The 15,741-nt window shown below is 40.9% G+C and overlaps 1 protein-coding gene across 1 annotated transcript in view; it reads left to right on the forward strand.

The window, feature by feature from the left end:
- Mthfd1l (methylenetetrahydrofolate dehydrogenase (NADP+ dependent) 1 like) overlaps positions 1-15,741 on the forward strand; it is a 236,318-nt gene that overhangs the window by 76,591 nt on the left and 143,986 nt on the right. Inside the window, exons 12-15 of the mRNA XM_008847734.3 lie at positions 5,795-5,931; positions 7,817-7,863; positions 13,203-13,310; positions 14,215-14,289. Coding sequence (XP_008845956.1) covers positions 5,795-5,931; positions 7,817-7,863; positions 13,203-13,310; positions 14,215-14,289 — 367 coding nt within the window. The remainder of the gene's footprint in view (positions 1-5,794; positions 5,932-7,816; positions 7,864-13,202; positions 13,311-14,214; positions 14,290-15,741) is intronic.

Here is a 15,741-nt window from a genome sequence, read left to right on the forward strand (position 1 = left end):
CATTAGCCTATTGCTGGGGTGAATATGTAACTCTGAAACTAGCATCCATGCTGTAAATACAGAAATCAAACACGTCCTCAAGTACAGATTAAACACCCAAAGATCAATAATTCTTTTCCTGAGATTGTGCTGTAAATTCTTACTAAACAGAAACTTTTAAAAAATATTTTTATGTGTATGAGTGTATTGCCTGCATGTATGTAAGTGTACCTGTGTCATTCAGTCTTCACAGAGGTCAGAAGAAAGTGTTGGATCCCTGAAACTGGAGTTACAGGTAGTTGTTAGCTGCCATGTGTGTGCTGGGAACCAACCTAGATCCTCTGCAAGAGCAGCCAGTGGTCTTCGCTGCAGAGCCATCTCTCTAGCCCACAACAAAAACCTTTGAAGCAGCATAAATGAAATGGTCTTTTCAACTGCATTCAAAACAAAATAGAACAAAACAGTAAACAACCCATGAAGATAATTTTTAAATCTGTGTGTATCCATAGCAGAACTTTATGATTTCCACAAGACATATGCTATGAGTAAACATTCTCTCGCAAGTATAAAATGCGTAAATTTTTTGGGGAGGGGGGTGGGGGGAGTCTTTTGGAGCCCAGGTCTCCCTGTAGTCCCAGCTGGCCTCACTGTGTACACCAAGCTGGCCTCAATCTCGCAAAGATCCTCCTGCCTCTTCCTCCAGAGTGCTAGGATTAAGGCATGCACCACCATGCCCAACATGCATATTTTTAAAAAATTTTTCTTTGTGTGTATGTGTGTGCCTATGTTTGTGTGTATGCCCTGTGTATATGGGTGCCTGATGAGGCCAAATGAGGGCATCAGATACCTTGGAGCTAGAGTTACAGGCAGTTGTGTGCTGTATGACGTGAGTACTGGGAACTGGTTTCAGGTCCTCTGGAAGACCAGCCAGTGCTTTTAACCGCTGAGCCATTTCTCCAGCCCAGTGCATAAAATATTTTTAATTGTATTGACTACTTTTGGTAGCTAGGTGAGTACGATCAGACAAAATAGTTGTTATCTAAAATGAAAACTAAGTTTGCATAAAAACCACCTCCCTATTTTTACTTTTGGTCAGATGAAAAGCTAGAGGGAAATGAATTTACCAACTATTTCATGTACTATTGGAAATTCCTCAGAGATATGAATGTCCCCTCCATTTAAAGGAGAACTGTTCCTTTTTCCAAAAGTCTTTTTATTCAGAAAATAATATTGGCTTGTTGTATAAAATGTAACATAAAGAAAAGTCAGAAGGAGAAAACCAATTGTCTCATTACCCAGGAGTGTTAAATTTTTTCTCTTTCCTCCCAGAATTTTATCTTTAGACCCATCTTTTTTATACTCTTAAGATCATATTATGAATACCAGTCTGTGTCCTGCCCTTTTCTCTGAGGTCTGGAACATAAATCTTTTCCCATGCTTTGCAGGAATCCAGAAACCTAAGAAATTTTCCAATAAGCTTAAATCACCATACATTTATTACTGAACATTCAAATCATGTGTAAATGTGATTTAGATTTATCAACAATGGAATTAAAATATAAAAGAGAGGGGTTTTTATTTTTAAAAAATTCTATTGTTAATAACCCAAATCCAGAACAGATTAAGCCTTTTTTTAAAAACCATTCTTCAAACTGTAGGATTTTATCCTCTGTCAGAATCATCTGTGTCTCATCAGCTGCACATCGCATGCTATTTACACCTACACATCATTTTATTGCTTTGCCTGACAAAAATGAAAAGTACTGGGATTGCTTGGGAAGTACGCCAGAAGAATCTTAGGGGCTCTTGAGTTTTACATATTTTCCCAGTTACACTAATGAAAAGGAATTTCATGTGAGGATTTGACATGGAGTGCAGCTGCAGGGCGTTTGAACGTGTGCTTGGTCTCTGTTGGACCACAACTAAGCTTCCCTATAGAAGACGCTAGAATTTCTCCGAACTAGTTGGACAGAACCATTCGAAAAGCCCAAACTGCTATGTGAATAGACTGAATTCTACATTGGAGGAAAATGAAGATCCTTCATGTCAGTTTTGTTTTTCTTTTTGTTTTTCTGTAGAATTTGAAATGCCTAATTTGAATTTCTTTAACGTTTCAATCTATTATTTTGATGCAATGTAAAAATAACCTTACTGACTTTTCTTAGGATTTTGCCTTTCTGTCCTAGTCACCGTTTAAGCCTCTATGAGTTTTTCTTTCGTTTGCACTACTTGCAGACTAGGACACCGGTCTGTTAGAAGAAACCAGTATCAACAGAGCCTTTGAACTCTTCACATTGGTCAGCTGTAATAGGAAACACAACCAAATAGACTGTCACATTTATTGTTAGATAGTAAAGAGCTTTTAAAACCTTCCAAATCATAAAGATGCCTAGGATGAATGATATATATTTATATGCTTTTCAAGCATGTAACTCTGGGGTTCATGGTTAGGCCATCCATGGCTGGAGCCAATAATACTGTTCAACAAGATTCTAGATTTTAAAATATAATTCAAAGTTTTACCTCCTGTCTCTGCATCAGAAATCTCTTTGGCTTTCAAGTATAAATTATAAACTTCTTTCATATTGTCACAGGATACTTTGATAAATTTTTACTATCATTACCAGTCAACAGTACTTATCTAAGAAATGGCATGGTGGTATTGTCAGGTACTTTTTACTCATCTGTGCCCTGGGCAGGGATGAGAATACAAGAAATGTGGGCATTTTCTTCACCTTAGCAAGCTCGTGGGCTTGTCAGAGCTATAATGTCATCTGAAAAGTCATAAAAATCACATAATAGATGTTGTGAGATTTATGTCAGGGAAGGAATACATGAGCGTGTGTGGAGCCGTTGAGGAAGTTAAGCAAAGCTCACAGTTCATGTCCATAAAGTGAGAGCCTTCATAGAAATAGAAAAGGAAACTAGATTAACTCAGAGCTTACTGCTTTTGAAATCAGTGATAATTTGAAATTTGAGTTAAAGATATGGGGAAAGAATTAAATCCAATTTTGATCTCGAATGCAGGAATGGGGTGAAATAAGTTTTTATTGTAGCTTTCCTTTTATTGCTCCCAATAAATACTTCCTACTTTCTGATTTTCCTGAACTGTATTCATTGGCAGCAGGCTGAGCGGTCCTGTGTTTCTAATTAAGCGTTGGATGTAGCTAGCCTGAGCCTGGAGGTCATCACTGGGCGTGTCTGCCTTTGGCTGTCTCCTTCAGCTCTGCTAGCATATCCTTGGGAGAAAACAGAATCCTTCATGTGACAGTTAAAGTTCTGATTCCGTGCAAGCCATAGATACAGCATCTTTACAGGCTTTTGTAAGATGGTGATGCCTGTGGGTTCTTAGCTGCTTTTGTTTGTGTTGTATTTACAAATGTAGAAAGTTGACTCACAGCTTTGTGTAGTTGAGTCTTTGACTCTGCTCCATGCTGTGCTGTTTAGACAGTTGGACAGGGGCCTGATAAGCCATCTTCCAGCCCCCATCTTCATGTGTTTTAACAAGTGCTATCTAATTGGCTCGTCAGCACCACCTACTGTGGTAGTCACCAACGACCTCCTTGTCACTAAATTCATTGACTCTTATTGTTCCTCATCCTGCCTCAAACCTCAGTGGCCCTTCATCTTTAAACATGTTCTTCCTTAGGCTCCTCCTGAGCCTGCTTTCTTCTCTGTGTTTACTTCTTAGATTCCTTTTGGTCCCTGACTGTGCCTTATCCCTTTTCTTTTTAATAGAGGTGGGGGGGGGGAGAGAAGAGAGAAGAGAGGAAGGAGAGAGAGAGAAAATGAACTCAAGAATGCACATGTGCCCAAGGAGTCTAGAAAGAGGGCACTGAATCTCCTATAGCTGGAATTGCAGACAGTTGTGAACTGCCCAACATGGGTTCTGGGAACCGAACTCCAGTCCTCTGTAAAAGCAGTAAGTGCTCTTAACCACTGAGCCATCTCTCCGCCCCCTCTCTATTTCCTTACTGTGCTCTCTCCCCCTGGGTGATCTTGCCTGTTTCCTGCTTTGCATTGTTGGCTGTGGTTGAATTTTCATCTAGAGGAATAACTTGGCGAAGTCAGATGAAAGCAGACACAGTGCCTTGCCCTCAGCCCATTCTGCATTTTTATCTAGGTAATATTTATTCACAAGTCAGATCAAAGTTTAGATGTTAATGCCCTGCAGGAAGCCTTTGATATTCCAAATCTAGTGCAATATCATTCTATAAGCTCATAATACAGTGTGACTGCCCTGTTTCCCCTTCTTGGTGTTCATCAGTCATTGTAATCACTGCTACCCATACTTCCCCTTAGCTAGTAGCCCTTGAAGGGAGATATGGACTTGATCATCTCTGTGTCCCAGGGTCTAGCTGAGTGTCTGACTCATGGTAATCTTGAGTAGATACTTGCTGCATGAATGAGTTATCTTGTCTCAAGGGTGTTCTGAGTTAGCTGGGGGCAATGATGTATCTGAAGGCACTCCTTCCTCTTTGTAGTCACATCACCAGGTTATGTAGGTCAGAAAACTCATTCGATTTATTGTGGCTGAGTATCCTGCACATCCTGGTTTACACAATCTAATGCATAAAAGACCAAGTTGTAAGGACAGAAGAGAAGATTTAAGGAATTTTAATGGTGGTTATAGAATGCTAAAGGACAGTATTATGGGACCTTACTTGGGAAGGTAATGTCACCTAATACTGTGATATTATGAACATGCAAAAATGTGTCTTTGTGGAGTGTTCTGAACAGACAGCTGCTAGCCAGGCAGGGGTCTCCTCCGTGGATTTACTTACTCAGCATTTGAAAGTGGGAGGAAAGTGACCCACTGTGTCCAACCTTTTGGCGTTGTGAGATGACATTGTCATCTACACAATTCATGCCTGACAAGCACACCATCTAGTTACAAAGGAACGAAAAAGAAATCATTTTTTTTTTTTAATCAGCTGATTTGTGTTGGCTGCATTCATGGCTATCCTAGGGTACATGCAACCGATAGGCTGCAGATTGGGCACATCTGCTAAGTCTTGAAGACATGGGTAGTAACAGGAATTCAGATGTCTCTCTCAAAAGAAGAAGTAGTAATAGTAAAAACTGTCTGGGCATGAGTATGTAGCCCAAGCTAACCAGCTCCAGTCTAGCTATTCAATATGGCAGGGGACCAGTGCTGGACAGGGTCATCTAGAAGGATGTGACTGAATGGGGACTTCAGGGTGCCTTCTAGTCCCGAGAATGTGGTCTTACTTCATACACTCAACAACCCTTGAGCCAGACCGCATGTGCAGTTTGTACCTCAAATAAATAGCTGCAGAAGGCAAAGACCAAATTCAAGTTATCATACCAGCTTGGTTGTTACAAACTTTTTTGTTTTTGTTTTTGTTTTGTTTTTTTTGTTTTGTTTTGTTTTTTTTAAGATAGGGTCTCCCTGGAACTTGCTGTGTAGACCAGGCTGGACTCGATTTCACAGAAATCCACCTGCTTCTGCCTCCTGAGTGCTGAGATTAGAGGTGTGTGCCATGTCCAGCTCATTCATTTTAATAATGAGTTCTCTGCCACTTCCTGAAATGGGTATTAGCACTATTACCTGGCACCTTTCCTTTTCGGTTTGGTGGTCTTTCCTTTTCTGTGTCTCTATCTTGACTTTAACTTTAACGTGGCCTGCGTGCTGTATGTACATGGGAATAGTCCAAGAAACTGTGTTACTGAGTGGATTTGGGAGTGCTTTGTACACTGCCAGTATCCTCTGCTCTGGGTATGGAATCTTAGCTTAGTTTTGCCAAGGCTCTCCTGGAAATATGATTAAATTCACTTCTCTATCCCAAATCAGGATCACACCCACACCCCTTGGAGAGGGGAAAAGTACAGTGACCATCGGACTGGTGCAGGCACTAACCGCCCACCTCAAGGTCAACTCCTTCGCCTGTTTGAGGCAGCCTTCCCAAGGACCCACTTTTGGAGTGAAAGGTAGAGTACTCAGCAACTTGTCTAGTTTGCCAAGCAAACTTGGGTGAGAAAAATGCACACTGAGCATGAGCCACAGAAATGAAGTTAAAACTTTGCAGAAGAGCTGGCTATTTGGTCCCTCTGTACACTTAGGACATAAAGTCACCCCGAGTTGAACCTCCTGGTGCTCAAAGGCATGCAGAGGTTGCCGCGGGGTGAGCGTTCTTCCGTGGAGCCCCGGGAAAAGCCAGTCCCTTGGCACTGTTGCTCCTGCGTCCAGCAGCATCTTCCGTATCATCCTTGTCTCCTTTGCCAAGAGATGTTGAAACTCTGCCCATCTTATCAGTGTTTTATCAAACCAGCCACGGTGAAAGGTCTTTTCCTGTAAACATTTGAGGCTCCTTAGGTCGGGCCCCAGGTCTCGGTTTGTGGGAGCTGTGTGTGAGGCCCGAAGAACTCTGGCCATGTGCAGAGCTGTGAGGAAATTCTTCCCTGGCCGTGGCTGGCCTGATGTCTGGCACCTTCCCATGCATTACCCCTGCTCTGTTGATTTATCATGAAGTCACTCCTCGGCCCTTATTGCTGCAATTACTGTGTGCTCTTGGCAGCTTGTAGTTTTTAACTGTATTATATTTTTATGACCGTTGCAAATATTAATAATTCCTAACCCATTAAGTACTGATACCTTGTGGAAGGCCACGCATTATGGAGCAGAGTGAGCATTAGACTTGGTACAGAAAGGCCAAGGTTTTATTCATGACTGTGTCTCTCATCACGGTATGGCTTATAAGTCAGTGTTAAACTCTCTGAGCCACGTCTGTAAATGTGAAATGGCTTCTAATCCAGACTCATCAGGCCGTTGGAAGACTTACATGAGAAAGGACAGAGGGTGCTGTAAAGTGATATACGCTTGTGTGGGATGAGTCTCTTTAATACAGTAACTAATATTTTGAGGAATAAATAACTTGGAATAAATTGGCTGAGGTTTATAATTTGTATGTCTAAGGTGTTCACGTGTGGATTTTGTTTTTGTTTTGTTTTTCTGGTGCTAAGTATTGAACCTAGGGCCTTGGGCATGCCAGGCAAGCACCAAACCACTGAACTACATCCCCAGCTCCACAGGTGGCTGCTTGGGTTTTGGTATTTTTGAGGCATGGTCTCACATGCAGACTAGATTGGCCTCGGACTTGTGGTGATCATCCTGATTCTGCTTCCTTGAGTTTACCATAAAGACTGGCAGGTGTTGTTTTGGTTTGATTTGGATTTGGGTTTGGGTGTAACAAATATTTCATATGTGGTTTAGATGAAGCAGATCCTTTAGATTCACGTAGATCCTACGATGAATTAATATCATGATCTCGTATCCTGAGACATATGTTTTATAGTAATGCTGTTTGCTACATTGTCTTTACCCATGGCAGGGGGGTATTTGTTTTTGCGGTGCTAGGGACTAGATTTAGGACCTCATGCATATTAGGCAAACACTCTACCCTGAGCTACACCCCCATTCCTTTTTTTACATTTTATCCTGAAACAGGACCTTAATAAGTTGCTCAGACTGTCCTAAACTCACTCCATAAGCATTGAACCCACAATGCTCCTGCCCAGGCCTCCCTAGTAGCTGGTTATTACAGGCCTGTGTCACCAGGCCCAGCTCTTTACCTTTGTTCTCTTTTTAACAAAGAACCAGAAGTCTCAAATGGCATTGCTGAGCACAGTGCAAGCTGCCCTGGTTTCTGTTCTGCATAAACAGTACAAGCATGGCTGCTGCTGCCTGCTCCTTTCATGATTTCGATTGGACTGTAGCAGGCCTCCCTGTTGGGTGTGAGCAGCTCTGTCCCTAAGTCTGTGTCTGTCCTGTAACAGTATGTGGTACTCACCTCAGTGCACTTACTGTGTTGTGTAGGAGGAGCAGCAGGTGGTGGATACGCCCAGGTCATCCCCATGGAGGAGGTAAGACCCTGAATGCCTGTGGTGGGAGACTGTTCCCATTAACAGCTGAGAGCTCAGAACTGTGTAGTCCAGACCTGATTCAGGGTCCCCCAGCCTCTCAGAGGCCTTCTTTGGCCCCCCTCCCTAAAGCAGAGTTCCTGGCATGTCACCAGGCCACCCTATTGATTTTCTCCGTAGGATACTCAGTACTTCCCAGTCTTCATTCCCAATCCAAAACCCCTAAACACCTGACACTGATGACTGTGTGTGGATGTATGTGTGCTATTTGGTATGAATATTCATGTTTTGCTAAATATATATTTTCCTATAGCAAATGGGTGCTGACCTAGACCCTGGATGGGGTGTCTTCTAAATAACTTCATATGTATATCTAACTGCCTTTCTAAATTCCAAAGAAATCTGCATCCCCAAGCCCCTATGGATTCGAATTTCAAATAGGATGGTGTTCTGGGTCTCATCAGTTATTGGCTAGACAGTCAAATTCAGAAAGACATGGATGCTTCATTTTGCCAATTAAAGCTACAGATAAAATAGTCTTAGAGAAAATGGGCAATAAGAGTCGATGGTAGCAATTCTTATTTCCCTGAGAACTTTTCCTTCATCCTGGCTAACCTCTTCTTATCTGTATGCTCGGTTTCTCCAACCTCACTCTCTGCATCAGCCTTACAGGTCAGGTCCTGAGAGATTTCCCTAAGCTCTGGATTGAGCCAGTTACTGTCCTACCTGTCACCTGTCACCTATGCATGCCCTGAGAGGTTGTCAGGCCTTTGCTCCTACTTTCTAGTCTGTGGGTCCCCTCTTTATCAAGTTCTTTACAGGCTCCCGTCCTGTTTTCTCGTATTGAGGGGGTCCTGGGGTGTGAGGTCTCACAAAGGCTAAGCACATACACACTTCCACTGAACTGCACTCTTAGTTCTTTTCTCCTTACTCTAAAAGCTTTCCCATGCATGGAATGTTCTTCCCTTCCTCTGCCCTCACTAAGCAGCCTGAGTTGTGTTCTCCAGGTTCTGCTCCACTCTAGAAATCCCCCTCATACTCTTTTCAGCTGTGGGATTCAGTTGTCCATGGTGCCTTGGAGATCTGTCTTGAGACTTTAGGCCCCAGCACTTAGCAGAGCACTCAATACAAAGTGAGTGATCACTAGGAAATATCTATTAGTGCTGAAGGCTAGAAATGTTTATGGAGGTCTGAGTGTCAGGGAAGCTAAGGAGAAGCTCTGGATAGCCAGCAAGTGTTGGGGGTGAGTAAGAAAGTCACTGCTGAGTCACTACTGTTCTCTATAGAGAACAACAGCCCCAGCCTCTTGTCCAGATCGTTGACTCTCCAGGAGGATCCAAGTCCGGGAGGCCAGATTAGAAAAAAGAACAGGAAAATGCCAAGGGAGCAGGTTGGGATTTTGCTAATAAATATGGAAAGAACACTGGTGTTCCTCTACACGGGGTGTCAACTCTATAACACAGAATAAGGAAACTACCTTACCATGCACAGAGAGGTGGGCAGTTTGTCCTCCATATCTTCTCCATCTCTGCATTCCCAGCTCTCAGCACAGTACCTGATAACTTAGTGAATACTGTTGACTAAGTGTCATGCATAGACAGTGTATACTGGAAGGAACTCATAAAAACTCATATGGAGAAGGGCTAGAGAGATGGTTCAGTGGTTAAGAGCACTGGCTGCTCTTGCAGAGGACTCAAGTTTTGTTCCCAGCACCCACAAGGCAGCTAAGTACAGATCCAGGGGTTTGACACCCTCTCTGGCCTCCTCAGACATTGCACAACATGGGTATACTTACATACATGCAATCAAAACACATAAAAATAAATAAACTTGGGGCTAGAGAGATGGCTCAGCAGTTAAGAACTCTAGCTGTTCTTGCAGAAGACCAGGGTTGAAATCCCAGCACCCACATGGCAGTAACAACCGTCCGTAACTCCAGTTCCAGGGGATCCAACAGCCTCTTCTGACCTCCATGGGCATTGCACGACACAGGTACACTTACTTGCACGCAGGCAATAGACACATACACATAAAAATAATAAAATATTAAAAAATAATAAATAAACTTTAAAAAATAGTATGAAGAAATGTTAGAATGAATTCTGGACGGACTGAGAAATTGAAGGTACTAGATTTAAGAGTGCTCAGGAGGCAACCTTGTGAGGAATGAAAGAAGACATTCCCAGCAGGGGGCCTCTGGGAGGAAACCTTGAAACAGCAAAGGCCTTTGTCTGTTCAGGGACCACAAAACTCAAATGAGGGTGGCTAGAACCCAGGACCAGTGCAGGTTAGGCAAGGGGAGCCAAGGCAGAGGGGCAGGCAGGCACCAGCCTCATAGCCAAGACATTAAATTTGACTTGAAGTGTCACAGTCAGCAATTGAAGGAACTTAACAGGACAGTAATGGGATGCAAGCCAGTTTTTCTCTGGTCTCTCTATGAAGAATAGACTTTTGAGAGCCCATATACACATGTAGAGACCAGTGGGGAGACTGGGCATAGGGATTGGCCAGTGGGAAGATGGCAGTGGCTCTGACCAAGATAGCCAATGAGGCTAGAGAAGATTGACAATTTAAGATTGTTTGTTGGTATTTATAGAATTAGATGTGGAGTGAGACCACATGCTGGGATGATGTCCAGGATGCTGGGTTGAGGGAATGGAATCATTCGTTGAAAAAAATCATTTATTGAAAATGAGAGCTAGAGAGAAGGTGACATATGTGATCACTGCTCTGTGGTAGCGTGGTGTGCAGTGAAAGGTCATGGTTCCAAAGGGAAGAGTCATCTCTGAGCCTGTGAGATATCCAAGAGGTTATCAAGTAGACAGAAACGGAAGCCAAATCCCATTATAAAATGGTCAGAGGGTTCCATAGAAACATCAAAAACAAAATAGTGACTAGTCAGTGAATGCTCATCCTCACTATTAACCAAAGAAATTTGTGTTAAAATCACTATCAGTGACAATCTTAGTTGTCCAATGGACAAAGTTGACTTTGTCAAAATAATAATAATAATACAAAGTTTGAGCAGAGATTAAAATACAATGAGTCTCATTGCTGGAAATTGTGTAGATAAAGCTGTCCCAAAGGAGAGACAGCATGGATTTATCAGGTGCCTTAGAAACCACCTTGACCTTTGGCTGATATAGTTTCACTTTTAGTTTCTAAGGAAGAAGTAGTTATATGTGAAAAGATTTCATTTAAAAATTTTATCTTTGGGACTGGAGAGATGACTCAGCAGTTAAAAACGCTGGTTGCTCTTGTAAAGGATCTGGGTTGAAGTCCCAACACCTCAACATGGTAGCTAATAACCATCCATGACTCCAGTTCCAGGGGAATCCAGTGCCCTCTTCTGACCTCTGGGCATTGTACAACACCTACATGTATGCAGATAATACATTCATACGTATAAAAATAAAATACTTTTTAAAAAATTTACCTTCACATAGTTTATAACATTTAAAGATTAGAGGGAAACTTAAATATCTAAATTTAGAATATTAAGTGAACTGTATTTTGAAAATTAATAATGTAAAAGTGCAGCATGTAAGCTAAGCTATAAACTATGGTGCTCTGATCCCAATATTGAAAATTACAAATATATTTCATAAAAATGCAGTTAAGAGCATTGACTGCTCTTACAGAGGACCCGAGTTCAATTCCCAGCACACACGTGATGGCTACAAACCATCCTTAACTCCAGTTCCAGGGGAATCCAAAGCCCTCTTCTGACCTCCGTGGTATTGCACGACACGGGTGCACTCACATACATGCTGGCAATACACTCGTACACATAAAATAAAAATAATAAATAAAATATTTTTAAATGTACATATACACATAGTCTTCTACTTTTCTTTAGTAAATATGTTTTTATTTTGACAAGAAAATGTGTATTTAGCCTTCCAAAAATTAAAGAATTATAACTTAGAATGCTGTTTTTTCCAGTCATTCAGTTTTTGTCTACTCTCTTTTGCAGATGTCAGTTCATCCCTTTTGAAAAGCAATTTGGTGATATTTTCAAGATCATTTAACTCTTAGAATTACATTGCTTATTGGCAACTAATTTTTTAAAAAGAAAAAAATCTCTGTGTATGTATTTTTCTAATTATAGTACTTTTTTGCAAAAGTGAAACTTTAAAAGCAATTTAAATATCTAGACCTGGGAGGCTGAGAATGGTTTCCATGGATACTTGGTTATGCCATCCCTAGAAACCATGGCTGTACAAAGAAGACTGTAGTTGAATACCCCTTGTCTGAAATGTTTGGCAGAGTGTTTCAGATTACAGATTTTTTAAAATATGCATAATGGGTTATTGTGGAGGTGAGATCCATATTTTAAAAAGTGTACTGAATACTGTTATTTTCCACTGGTAACATGTTGGTGTTAAATCTTTCAGATTTTGGAGCCCTTTGGATTTCAGATTTGTGATTAGAGAAGTTACCCATAGTAACTTTTTTTTATGTGTATGAGTGTATTGCCTACATATATGTAAGTGCACCCATGTCATACAATGCCCACAGAGGTCAGAAGAGGGCATCAGATCCCCTGGAACTGGAGTTACGGACAATTGTTAGCCGCCCTGTAAGTGCTGGGAATCAAACCCCGGTCCTCTGCAAGAGCAGTTAGTGCTCTTAACCACTAAGCCATCTCTCCAAGCCCCCATAGTAACTTTTTTAAAGAGGTTCTAGGCACAAGTGAGATGGCTGAGTAGGTAAAGGTGCTATCTAGTCAAGCCCGACAACCTGAGTTCAATCCAAGAACCCCATAAAAGTGGAAAAGGAAAATCAACTTCACCCTGACTTCCACACACATATGTGTATGCATGTTCCCCTCACGTCATATACATACATGATATAAAATGTGAATAAACAAAAATTAATTTTTTTTAATTTGAAGTGTTTCAAATGATGTTTGTTGATTTTGCAAATATATTCCTGTGTAAATAAGAACCTAGGTTTAGTAATGTTTTCTACTGTTCCATTGTTAATACTTAAGTCTTGTCTCATTCCTAAGTATATTTGATATAGTATGATTTCCTAAATAATGAAGTGATGTGTATAAATGATTTGAAAATGAAGAAACCAAGATAAAGAAACCAGTTGTTAAGTTCATCGGAATGTGTCTGAGAAGAGTCGAGTCTGGGGTGAGAGACACTGACTCTTTGAGAATTCTTTATTGTCAAGTTAAAGACCTTGACATTGATTTTCTGATTTAGCTTATCTTGTGTACTCAGCTCATGATAACAGCATATAAGTAACACATTGTTTTATTAATTCAGGCAGTCCTTAGAAACTGCCATGGCTGCTTGAGACAAATAGAGAGATGTTCTTTTAACTTCTAGTTCAATCTTCACCTAACTGGGGACATCCATGCCATCACTGCTGCCAATAACTTGCTGGCTGCTGCCATCGACACCAGGATTCTGCATGAAAATACTCAAACAGACAAGGTGAGAAAGGGCCCTGGTTAGCCATCTTGAGGATCTTATTGTGGATTTCCTGAGTTCTTAAGGAGTTCATGAAAGACTTTTAGAGCCTGTAATTTAAGTTCTCTGGGTTTTAGCCAAAATTTGGTAATTTTACCCATATCCTATTTCCTGAGGAAGAGAGCTATACTTTGGACAGATTCTCAAATGGGTTTATGATCACTATAAAATAGTTTCAAGAACTGTGGTATGTCAATTGGGCCAAATCATTTGAGTTGTCTTTTCAGTTTTAAATGTTAATTGGTAGACCAGTTCTCTTCACTATGGTCATAGATCTATTGCTCCTTACTGAAGAAGACTGAGCAGCCAACTTTGCTTGTTTGTTTGCTTTCCTCCAATGGTAGGGATTGAACCCAGGATGTTTTTCATGCTATTCAAGAGCTGTACCATTAAGCTACTGCCATGAGCAGACACAGCATCTTTATAAAACTGAGGTTACATGTCACAACCATGCAGTGTTAAAGAGTTTAGAGGTCCTTGCTAGGCTTCATGTGCATGAGGTCCCCAAACTCTGATACCCAAAAGAACAGAGTTCTGAGTGCTAATTTCTCTCAGATGGAGGGCATGCAATAAGCGTTCTGACTTTTTCAGTTAAAGTAGTTCCCTAGCAGGTCTTTAAAACAATTCAGACAAGTTGTAAGGCTGCAGATCAAGAAGTAGATTTATTCAAATTCTTTGTAATGTACATTATTTCAGCCTTACTCAGTTTATTTAAATGACAAGATTTAAGTCTACATTGTTTACATTAGCCTTCAAATATTAAAAGAGCCTGTTTGGTTATAAATGTAATGAACTTGTCAGGCTATGAATTATCTAAGCTCTTGGTTGACCCTTATGCTCTGTGGGGGGTTTGTTTTTGTTTTCTTAGGCTCTGTATAATCGTCTGGTTCCCTTAGTGAATGGTGTCAGAGAATTTTCAGAAATTCAACTTTCTCGACTGAAAGTAAGTTTCCAGTTGATAGTGGTTCTTTGAAAAGAAAATATCCCAGAAACAACTCGGGATTACAAAATCCAAAAATTTTGAACTTGGTTTTGATTTTCAGACACTCTTTTGGTTATTAAACTCTAAAGAGACTGAACAGTATATCATACAGAGTATATAGTATTTAGATGGCTGAGTTTGGATCCTATACAAGAGAACCAGGACAACAGATAGTTCACTTTTTTTTTTTTTTTGGTCTTTTGGAGACAGGGTCTCCCTGTAGCCCCAGCTGTCCTGGAACTCACTATGTAGACCAGCCTGGCCTTGAACTCACAGAGATCCACTTGCCTCTGCCTCCTGACTGCTGGGATTAAAGGCGTGAACCACCATACCCGGCCCATAGTTCACTTTTTTTAAAAAGATCAAATAGTTTTTTTTTTTTTAATTTAATTACGTTTTATTTATTTACCTATTTAGTGTGTGTGTGTGTGTGTGTGTGTGTGTGTGTGTGTGTGTCAGGGGACAACCCGCAGCAGTCAGTTCTCTCCTTCTACCTTGTGGGTCCCAGGTATTGAACTTGGATCTTCAGATTTGATGCAAAATGCCTTTACCTGCTGAGCCAGCTTGCCAACCCAAATATTCCACTTTTTGAGGGTTTGGTTTCCTCGTGTACAAAATGAGAAGACTTTACTAATCTGAGTTCTATTGGTTAAGTTTCTAAAACATGATGAGATTTCTTTGGACATCTATTTTTGTTTTTGTTTTCAGAGAGATGCTGCTTCTTGACTTGAGAAAGCCATCTCAATTATTTTTCATGTGCTTTCTGATGCTAGTAACTGCTTCTGTCCTACTAATCACTAAAATAATAAAAATAATCCTTTGTGGCATAATTTATATAGTTGCCTCCTTTTTTTTAATGACCCCTCTGCTTGCTACTATGCCAAGTTCAGTTTGTTAAGAATAATGAATAGGGGCTGGAGAGATGGCTCAGAGGTTAAGAACACTGTCTGTTCTCTCAGAAGACCTGGGTTCGAATCCCAGCACCCACATGGCTGCTAACAACTGTCCATAACTCTAGTTCCAGGGGATCTGACAGCCTCTTCTGACCTACATGGGCATTGCATGACATACATGCAAGCAATACATGTATACACATAAAATAATAATAACAAAATATTATTAAAAAAAAGGAAACCGAGACTCTCAGAGAGAACTGACTTATGCAAAGAACACACAGTCACAAGGCCAGTTTTGTCTGATATTAGAACAAGATTGAAACCTACATTCCCTAACTTCTAGCTCTGCTTTGTATCTTAAAAGGAAAAAAAAACAAAAAAACAAAAAAAAACCTTTCCAGGCATAGTAGAACATGCCTTTAATCCCAGCAGAGGCAAAGGCAGGCAGATCTCTGTGAGAGATCTGCATAGTGAGTTCCAGGCCAGCTGGAGCTATAGGGCAGATCCTGTCTTAAAG

The sequence above is a fragment of the Nannospalax galili genome, unplaced genomic scaffold (genome assembly GCF_000622305.1).
Source record: "Nannospalax galili isolate Female #2095 unplaced genomic scaffold, S.galili_v1.0 scaffold563, whole genome shotgun sequence".
NCBI classification, from domain to species: domain Eukaryota; kingdom Metazoa; phylum Chordata; class Mammalia; order Rodentia; family Spalacidae; genus Nannospalax; species Nannospalax galili.